Genomic DNA, 10,884 nt, shown 5'->3' with positions numbered 1-10,884 from the left:
CTTGGTACCAGCAGCTAGGAAATTAAAAGATGAATTGCACTGATAAAGTCTACTTGAGAGACCTCTCCAAAGTACTAACGAACAAAGATGTCAGTCTGGAGACTAAGGTGAGCCTGATACACGCCATGGTCTTTGCAATCACTTGCTATGCATCATAGAGCTGGACAATGACTAGGGATGATAGAAGGATAATTGATGCCTTTGAGCTGTGATGCTGGAGAAGAGTATTGAATGTACCATGGACTGCTAGGAGAACAAACAGGTTCATCCTGGAGAAGCCAGGCTGCTTCTTGGAGGCAGGGATTCTGAAGATTCATCTGCCATACTTTGGACATGTTGTAAGGCAGGATCAGTCCTTGGAGAGGGACATCTAGCTTGGAAGGGTGGAGGAACAGTGCAGAAGAGGTAGATCCTTGATGAGATGGATTCAGTCCCTGGGCTAATGGGGGTAGGTATTTCAGAGACAATGAAATTGTCAAGGGATATAACAGGGTTTGGGGCTATTGTACATAGGGTTTCTATGAGTTGCAGGTGACTCAATGGCAAATAACAACAAGTGGCCTGGGGTTGACTATTTTGAAATGGAAATTCAGGAAAATTTACTATGCCAAAAAAATACAAATTTAAGAATAGTATTGTTAGTAAAAACTAAACATGATCAAGATCTATCTTGAAGAACACTGTTGTCAATGAGAGGATAATAGCCATATGCATATAATGGTCAGTTAATGTAACTGTCTGTCTTCCAAATTCGTGCAGCAATCACTAATGTCAATTAGCAAAAGAAGTGATCACACAAAAGAGCAGAACATAACATTTCAACAGATGACTGGAAAGGACAAAGTCAAATATTATAATGAAATGTGAAAATATCTGCAGTCAGAAAATAAAAAGAGACATATACTCAACATATTTCAAGGTGAAAGTGTAGAAGAAAAAAATTCAAACCTTGAGTTGTAAGAATGAAGGATTCTATGGCAGGAAGTGTAAAAACAAGATAGATGAAATAAAAAAAAAATCTGTCTACTTTTCACCATTTTAGGTACATGGAACAAGTCCAAGCTGCACTGACTATATTGAAGGAAAAGAAGGCTCTAGGAATTGATGGACTACAATTTGAGATATTCCAAAAAATGGATGCAATGCTGGAGGTGCTGACTTAATACCAAGGTACATAGAAGAAAATTGTTTGGCCAACAAAGTGGAAAAATTCCTATTAGTGCCTATTTGAAAGAAAAGTGATCCAGTGGGATGCAGAAATTATGGAATAAGATCTGGTGACATAATCCATAGAATTCTGCTGCTAACTTGATCAGCTTCTCCTTGAGATAAGGAGGTAATATCTTCTGATGTGACTTACAACATGGAAAACTCATGAATAGTTTTTGAAACCCAAGTGAAAAGTCAGCTAGGACTTAGTTCCAACTTGGTGGCAATGAGCACACACAAGTCAATCTCGTTGAAGATAAGTATAATGTTGTTGCTGTTTTTGTTACATCTTGTTGAGTCACCTGCAACTCATAACAATCCTATGTATAACAGCTCTGAAACCTGTCCTGTCCTGAGCCACTCTCACTGACTCCGGCACACATACCTCCATTGCCCTAGTTACTATTATCAATTGATCTCATCCAAGGTCTTCCTTTCCTGCGCTGTCCCTCCACACTCCCAAACATGATAGTCTTCTCCAAGGATAAGTCCCTTCTGACCACATTCCCAAAGCATGTGAGATAGAGCTTCAAAATCCTAGCCTCCGAAGAGAAACCAGAGAAACTTGGTTTTACCCTTTCCAAGACAGATATATTTGTTTTCAACGTGGCTCATGTATGCTCAAGACTCTTTCCCCACACCACAACCCAAAGGCATCAATTCTTCTTCTGTCATCCTTAGTCATTGTCCAGTTCTCAGATGCATAGCAAGTAATTGCAAAGACTGTGGCTTAGATCAGGTGCACCTTAAGTCTCTAGACTGACATGGTTGCTTTTCAGTACTCTGGAGAGGTCCCTGACAGAAGATTTACCTAATGCAATTTGTCTTTTGATTTACTAACTTCTGGTGCCAAGAATGTTGATTGTGAAACCAAGCAAACGGTAACAAATTTAATCTTTTCTCCATCCATCATGGTGCTGCCAATTGGCCGAGTGACTGGAACCTTTGTCTTCTTGATGCTGAGCTTCAATTCTTATTAAAGACTACATTCCTTGACCTCCTGCAGCAGGCACTTCAGATCCTCAGTTTCAGCAGTCACCTGTATAACATAGGTTGTTGATGAATCTTCCTCCAATCCTTACCCACATTCCTCCTCATAAAGCCTATCCTCCTGATTGTTCTGTTCTGCATATATATTGAAAAGGTATGTAGACAGACTGCATCCCTGGCACATACCTTTTCTGATTTTGAACCATGCAGTGTTTCCCTGCTCTGTTCTGAGGTCTGCTTCCTGGTACCAGTATCGGTTTTCCATAAGCACAATCTAGTGTTCTGGGATTCCCATTCTCCTAAAGGTTAATCATAATTTGTTGTGATCCACACAGTTAAATGCCTTTGCATAGCCTCGGCTCCTCCTGGTTTTTGCTGGTAGTATCTTGAAATTCTTCAAGTCTGTCTTTCATCCATTGAAAATATTCAATCATTGTTCTTTTAAATTCTGTGTCAGAACGTTCTATCAGACTTTCTGGCTTTAGGAAATTCATTGGTACTGTGTCACCCTTTGAGGGGGGTGACTTCTCACTTTGGGCTTCTGTAGTGTGTAGGATAGGTTGCTTTCTTCAAGACATTGATATGATCTTGATCTGAAGACAATGCTCTAGAAATCAGTAGGGCAGCTACCCCACTTGTGTTTTTCTCTGAACTTCTGACTCAAGGGAAAGGTCAGTTCAGAAACTGTGAGATCAGTCTCTTTTAGATAAGTCAGATCAGGTGCTCTGGATTAAAGGCAAAAATGATAGACTGGATGTGTAGGCACAGATGTGAAGCCAAATGGGGGTGGGGCAGGCATGGGAGTTACTGTTGCCACAAGGGCAAGTCAACTACTTGGGGGGCCTCACTCAAACTTCAGCTGTCCAGGTGTGCTCACAATTGAGGTCCCTACTCAAATTCCAGCTGTCTGTTTCCCACCCAGCAGTTCTCACTCAGCTCTCACTCAGTGGTCCCTGCCCAGTAAAGTAAAATTTAAAAAAATACAATTTGTATATATTATTGTGTGCCTTCAAGTCAGAATCAATCCACAGCTGAACCTCTAGTGGGTTTTCAGAGGCAGTAGTTACACAGAAGGAAATTGCCCATGTTTCTCCCATGGAGCAGTTGTTCGATTTGACCTAGTGCCTTTGGATTACAACACAGCTTCTTACGACCATATACAAACACACATTGTCTGTATCACACACACCACCACCCCAATATTATATATAGTTAAAAGGGAGCTCTGGTAGCCTAGTGGTAAGCAGGTGCACTGCCAACCCAAAGAAATGTCTTTTGAATCCACCAGCAGTTCCATGGAAGAAAGATAGGAAATCTCTTCCTGTCCTATTTACTACTTCTGAAATCCCTTTGGAGAGTCAGCTCCAACTCGATGACACATAATAAAGTCTATAATATATTACATTTTATACACACACACACACACACACACACACAATGTTAGAAGCAGGAATAGCATCCATTTCTGAAAGAGCTTGCCTCTGGAAACTATGTGAACATGGAAAAACTATGAAAATGATACAAGTGTTCAGGTCTTTTGTTCATAGGGTCGCTATGAGTCGACTACGGCTTAATGGCACATAACAACAACAACATATAGTATGTTATACAGTTGTTATATACAATATGTAGATGTTGTTTTTTAGTCAAACACAACTCATAGCGACCCTATGAACAAAAGGCCTGAAGCCCCTCTACATTTATCAACATTTCTCAAAGTTCAGAGTTTCCGAAGGCATGTTACTAAGGAGGTGGATGATAGATAAGAGAGATAGATAGATAGATAGATAGATAGATAGATAGATAGATAGATAGATAGATAGATGATAGATTATATGTGACTACAACTCATGGAGACCCTATGAACAATGTACAACATCTTTGAATCTTGCTTTGTCCTGAGTCAACTTCCAACATCTCTGACACCTGACTCTTTGCCACAGACATTGTGTCAATTCATCTCATTCACAGTCTTCCTCTCCTGTGTTACCCTATACCCTTACAAGTGTTATGTCCTTCTCCAGGACTGATCCCTCTTGCCAACATGCCCAAAGCGTGTGAGAAGAAATTCCAAAAGCCTTGCCTCCAAGAATCAACCTGGTTTCACCCTCTGTAGGACAGACCTGTTTGTTCTCTTGACAGTTCATATTAGGTTCAATGCTCTTCTCCTGCACCACTTCTCAAATGCACTGATTTTTCTTCTGTCATCGTCAATCACTGTCCAGCTTTCAGATGCATAGGAAGCAATGGAGAAGACCATGGCCTAGATCAGGTGCTTGATCTTTGTCTCTAGACTGATATCGTTACTCTATAGCACTCCGGAAATGTCCCTGACAGCAGATTTTCTCAAAACAACTCATTTTTTGATTTCCTGACTACTGGTGCCAAGAGTGTTGACTGTGGATCTGGGCAAGGTGAAATTACGTGTGTGTGTGTGTGTGTGTGTACATGTGTATATATATGTATGTGTCTATGTATACATGTATATATGTGTGTACATATATGTATATGCATGTGTATATATACATATGTTTGTGTATATATATATCTCATAAGATTTTACTTGCAAAGCTCTCAAAGAAGACAAGGGCATCATGTATTCTTTAAGGAAAAGTAATTTACCTTTGATATTCTAATTAATAGTTTACATATCAATTATTGTCCCTTTTAAGCAGTCTCTTCTGATTAGAGAAGGATCTATCTGTTCTGCAAGTACAGGACGGATAGACAGGGCACATTTAGAAAAAATATGAATCAAAATGTACCTTAGTAGTGACTCTGAGGAGTAAGGTTCCACACTGCTCACATGGCAAGAATTCTCCCATGACTTATAATTGTACATTAAGGTTGTTGTTAGGTGCTGTCGAGTCATAGAGACCTGAAGAACAACACATCTGAACCCTGTCTTATCCTGTGCCATCCTTACAATCTGACACACTGAAGTCCATTTCCACAATTACTATGTCAATCCACCTGGTTGAAGATTTTCCTCTTTTTTGTAGACCCTCCCTTTTCCAGGAATGTTGTCCCTCTCTAAGGAATAACCTCTCCTAGCAGCATGCTCAGAGTATGTGAGAGGAAGCTTCATCATCTTTGCTTCCAAGGAGCACTATGGCTGAACCTTCTCTAAGACATATCTGTTCTTTCCACAGTTCATGGGATCTCCAACACTATTCTCCAATACCACAGTTCAAAGGCATCAATTGTTCTTTTATCATCCTTATTCATTGTCCAGGTCTCAGATGCCATAGCAAGTAACTGAAAAGACAATGTCCTGAATTGGGAGCACCAAGTGTAGACTTGATAATGTGTTATATTTAGGTAGACTTTTCTTTTAAAAGCTTTCATTGCTGATGCTTACGAACAATTAAGAACATTCTCAAAAATATTTTGGTCTGTAAGGTTGTGCAGTGGAGCACTACAAATATTTCCTGGTGTCATGGGGCTGAAGCCAAACAAAAGAGTTACAGACACAGTGCTTGCCCTCACTGATGTTCCCTAAAATGTCCCGTTAGTACAGAAAATGGAGAGTCTAAAGGTGAAATTATCAGTCAGAGATAACACTATAGGGTAATTTTTGTTCCAAACTTCTGTGATGAAGAATATATAAATTCTACTCTCAACATGTTTTAATTTCTAAGTATCTGCAAATAGTCAACAATCACTTTTCTTTCAACTAGGAGGAAGCCTCAACATGACCTCTTATACATTTGCATGGTTACATGCATATATGTTCATTTTTGTATTAATAAAAATTAGATTGATAAAATATATTTTGTCTGGCATAAAAGATGAAATTATGCTGACTTGATCTGAGAATGTCAACATGAATCTAAGGAGTCCAACTATTAAGCAGAAAACAAGGGGAGATAAAAGGAAAATTACCTATAACCTAGCCTCTGATTGATAATTTTTCTTCCACATCTACCTCATTTTCTACATTAATGTCAATTAATTAATTAATTAATTGCTAATTAATTAATGTCAATTAATGCACAGGCAATGAAAAACAAAATTAAGAAAGCAGAGCAAAAAGATGAAGAAAGAAATGAGCTGCTAGTTTAGATTGAGGGATTAGCAACAGCTTTACTGCAGAGGATGAATTTTCAAGCAAAGGTGAATCTGAAGAAACCAGAAGGTTGAGAGGTGTTCCGCTCTAATAGGTGAGAATATTCACTGTATTTTGTGTGCAAGGGAGTGCTGGTGGCCTAGTGGCAAGAAGTTGCACTGCAATCTTGAAGGGACATGGTGTGAGGCCACCAGCTGCTCCATGGGAGAAGGGTGGGCAATCTACTCCCATATGATTAACTGTCTCTGAAAACCCACTGGAGTCAGCTATGGGTTGGTTTCAACTCAACGGTACACAAGAAGTGTGCAAACATATGTAAAGATATTTTACTTTTAATATTTATATTCAACTTTAAATGGCAATAAATTTGAGATGATTTTAAATAGACTGACAGACTATGAAAATAAAAACTTGTTTGGTTGTGTCAAGTTGAATAAAATTCATAGAGACCCTATGAACAACATGCTGAAACCTAGCCTCATTCTATACCATCCTCAGTATCTCTAATATACTCAAGCTCACTGTTACAGTCATTTTGTCAGTCCATCATGTCTTTTTCTCTTCCTCTGTCCCTCCACTTTTCCCAGTATGGTATCTTCCTCCAAGAATTAGACCCTTCTAACAATATGCTCTATGTATGTGTGATGATGTTTCAACATCCGTTCAGGGACAATGAAATGAAAACCAGTCAAGCCAAAATCAACTAAGAATTGTCACTGGGATTTCTTAATAAGGTATATGACTAAAGCATTTTTTTAAAAAGTATATTTAAATCAGCACTAATGATTCAGAAAATTTTATTTATTATTAAAATTGGAATATCAAAGATCAGTGCTAGGTTTTAAATAAGGAAATAATATCAACTAAGGTCAAAGATTTTTATGACATTATTAACAGAAAGAGATGCAAAAATATACTGAGACAGCAAATTACAAAAAAAATGAAATATTTTTTCAATAATAGATCCTTAACACATTGTTAAGTGTGTGGATATGTACGCATAGTAGTTGTGTATGTTTATGACTGGCGAAATGATGGATTGTAAACATCTGTCAGCATCCTCTGAAAAAAAGTCAGAAGAACCTCAGGAGGTGTCCAGACACATGATGTTCTATCATACATAGTACTGCAATCTGGAGTTCAAAATGAACTTGTGTATTTGCTTACATTTCTCTCAGTTGGATTAGGTTAAAATCTCAGGTTGTCAGACAAACAGATTAACAGTTATGAACTTGTCCTCTTATCTTCCAAGTGATGCATGGTGTGCCACTTTGAATGTACCAATCTATGGTGTGATTCAGCATGCCGGTGACCTTCTGTCAAGATGCTACTTGGAATCTTTTTCTTGAAGTCAAAGTGGTCCTCTGAAACGATTTGGGTGGATACTGTGAACCTAAAATACAAACCAAACAGCAGTTCTTGTTAACAGGCTAAAATGACTGCAGCTTCTCGACAGTGTTATTTTGTACTTTCCATGCAGACTATACTTTAAAATAGAAAAATCCACCTATTTTTATTTTTATGGCACTTTTCTACACATCAAGAACTAAACATATGTGAACATACTGACACCATAGGACCAGAGAAGAAAAAAACAGGAGCTCTACTTGAAATTCTAGGTGTTGCCCATGAATTCTTTCAGAGCTAATGGATTTGGAAGAATCTTCTACCAGAGCTAGTATTATCTCCCCTTAAAACCCAAGACAGTAGGCAAGCAAATGCTGTCAGCCCTCCTATGTCACAGAGCTAGGAACAAGTATCAAAGTAACTTTTCAGAGATACTTTTCACTGTTAGAAATACTGTCTTAGCTTCTTCATGGTTTTTCCTGTCACAGAACAAATGTCTACAGAAGTATTTTCAGGTGCTTTTAACTTAAAAAGTAAAAGGGGGAAAGAAGATACAAGTCTGCTTGTTAGAAAAAAAGAAATCCTTACAGATACAGGAATATACCCTTTGTGTCTCCTGGAACACTTAGACAGAATGAGGGAAAATGCTTCTGACCATCAAGGGTAATGCTGTTGTTAAGTGCTGTCGATTTGGAATTGACCCATAACTGACCCTCCAGTGAGTTTTCAGAGGTTGTAAATCATACTAGAGGAGATTACCCGTCTTTCTTCTGCAAAGAAGCAAGTCCGTAAGAACTATGGCGTCAGAATTCCACTTTTATTTTATGGTAAAAAAGTTAGGTCAGTACATTTAACAAATACTAAATGTTCACTTCCCTCTGTCTCATCTATATCCATGATCCCAACAACCTTTTAGAGACCTCCACTCGGTATTTTGATTGTGTTGTGTTGCATCAGAACAGATTTATAGCTGACTTGCCATTGGATTTTCCGTCAGTAAATCACAGCAGGAGACTGCCTATACTTCTCCCATAGAGGTGGATTCAAAGCGAGTGTCTCTGGGACTACAGCACTGCTACTTACCATCTTGGCCACCAGAGCTCCCTGCAGAACTGACTAAGACCCCACAGCTGTCTTTCATTACCATCATCTATTGACCATGCTGGCAACTCAAAATTATGTGAATATACCAGTTACTTCCCGGGAGAAAGATGGGTAACCTCTTCCTATGTGTGTGATTAACTGCCTCTGAAAACCCACCGGAGGGTCAGCTATGGGTCAGTTCTGACTCAGGGGCACACAGCAGCTACACTGACTACCCACAGAAACACATCTGTCAGCCTCGATGCCATCTCTCTCACACCACTTGTGAAGATCATCCTGATTCCAGAGCTCAACCTCTTCCAGGAAGCTTTTCTATCCACTTCACCACCTGAATATTCAGTAGAACCATCTTGCTAGCCACTCTCACAGTGCTTTTCAATCTTCTCCACCAGCCTAAATGTTCCTTGAGGTAGATTATACTCTCCTTGGTTTTTGAATCATAGCATTTATCACAGGACTGGATACTATATAAGCACTTGATACACAGTTACTGAATAACAAATTTTGCTGTCTAAGCCTCACCCTGACCCTCTCCACAGTTAAGAGCCATAACTACCTCATAGTGTGTAGCATCGTTAACCATAGAGAAAATGAAATCAACAAACTGTTGTCACAGACAGGGCAATCAGCACTACCAGGGAACAAATAAGAGGAAAACGAACAAACATACAGGGAAAAAGAACAAAAATACAGCAGTTTATAGCTGTTTTCCTAAGTGGGGGGAAAAAACAATCTCAAATGATGAAATAATCTTGAACATCACTGTATTATTGGAGCAGGAAGAGGAGTGACACAACAAGTGACAAACCTAAATTAGTAAAATATGAACAGTCTGACATCTCATTTAGGTAAGTTTTAAATCACAATGTTTTAAACTGCTCACTAAAAACGTAAATATGTTTTAAATTTCCAGTTATCAATAATATCAATGTTTCAAAATGTTTGAGAAATTCTGCTCACTTGGTGCTCCCTGGATGACAAAAATGGTTACGTTCTTGATGACCAGACAAAAGGCTGAAGGTTCAAACTCTCCCCAAGAGGCTTCTGAAAATTTAAAACCATTGAAAATCCTTTAGAACAAAGTTCTACTCTGCAACCAAGGATACCATGAATCAGAATGACTAGATGGCAACTAACAACTAGAACAACCACATGTTCAATAGTAAGTTAGGTACTTTGCATATATGTCCCAATTAATATTTTACCCTCTTATTCTGTCATCAGGGACCTCTGGTAGCCTAGTGAAAGAAGCTGTGCTGTAATCCCAAAGGCATGTGGTTGGTTTAAATCCACCAGCTGCTCCTGGGAAGAAGAATGGGCACTCTCCTCCTGTGGGATTTACTGCCTCTGAAAATCCCATGAAGAGTCAAGTATGGGTCAGTTCTGAGTCAATGGCATACAACAACAACAACAGTGATTCTGTCATCGGCAGCTCTGCTGTTCCATTTTAAGAAGTAGCACTGCTAACCCAAAGACAAGCAGTTCAAATCCACCAGCTTTTCTGAAAGAGAAAGATGAAAAATCTTTTGTGCAACTTACAGTCTCTGAAAATCGGCTGGAGGTGAGCTCAGAGAAGACCTCTCTGATGCTGTTCCTCCAGGCCAGCAGGGTGAGCCCTAACACCATGTTGCTCAGGTGGAAGACCACACTCAGCAACCAAAAGATATCCACCACCTCCGAGGTGGTCACATTGATCCACAGGGTGCAGGTCAAGAAGTCCAAGAAAGCAAAGTGCCAGTCAAGCCTGGGGATCTCAATGTTGGCTATGGCAAAGAAGGCAGCTGAAGTCATAGCTGTGCCCGCAATCAAAGATTTCTGAAAGCTCTGTCTGACACACTTTGGGCATGTGGCCAGGAGGGACCAGTCCCTGGGGAGGGACATCCTGCTTGAACAGATGGAGAGGCAGCTCAGGAGAGGGGAACCCTGGATGAGATGGATTCACACACTAAATGGAGCATGTTGGAGTCAGCCTGGAGACTGGCTTGGAGCAGGGTAGGCTTCAGAGAGCTGTTGTGCAGACATAGGGTTGCTATGAGTAACCGACGACTCTATGGCACATAACAACAACATAAAAAAAGATATTTTTTTTAGTTATATCCTCATTGAATTGATAATAGATGAAAATATTAACACCCAGCCAGGAGTTTTAAAAAATCTGCACAAAC

General features: G+C 39.5%; 1 protein-coding gene across 1 annotated transcript in view; it reads right to left on the bottom strand.

Moving 5' to 3' along the window:
• Nucleotides 1-7,587: 7,587 nt before the first annotated feature.
• Nucleotides 7,588-10,884, bottom strand: part of FAM149A (family with sequence similarity 149, member A) — a 41,151-nt gene continuing 37,854 nt past the window's right edge. Inside the window, exon 14 of the mRNA XM_006882261.1 lies at nt 7,588-7,661. Within this exon, the coding sequence (XP_006882323.1) occupies nt 7,588-7,661 (74 nt within the window). The remainder of the gene's footprint in view (nt 7,662-10,884) is intronic.

The sequence above is a fragment of the Elephantulus edwardii genome, unplaced genomic scaffold (genome assembly GCF_000299155.1).
Source record: "Elephantulus edwardii isolate Elephantulus edwardi_28Jun2011 unplaced genomic scaffold, EleEdw1.0 scaffold00018, whole genome shotgun sequence".
Taxonomy (NCBI): Eukaryota; Metazoa; Chordata; class Mammalia; order Macroscelidea; family Macroscelididae; genus Elephantulus; species Elephantulus edwardii.
Note: the sequence above shows the minus strand (reverse complement) of the source record. Positions and strands in the feature narration are given on the sequence as shown.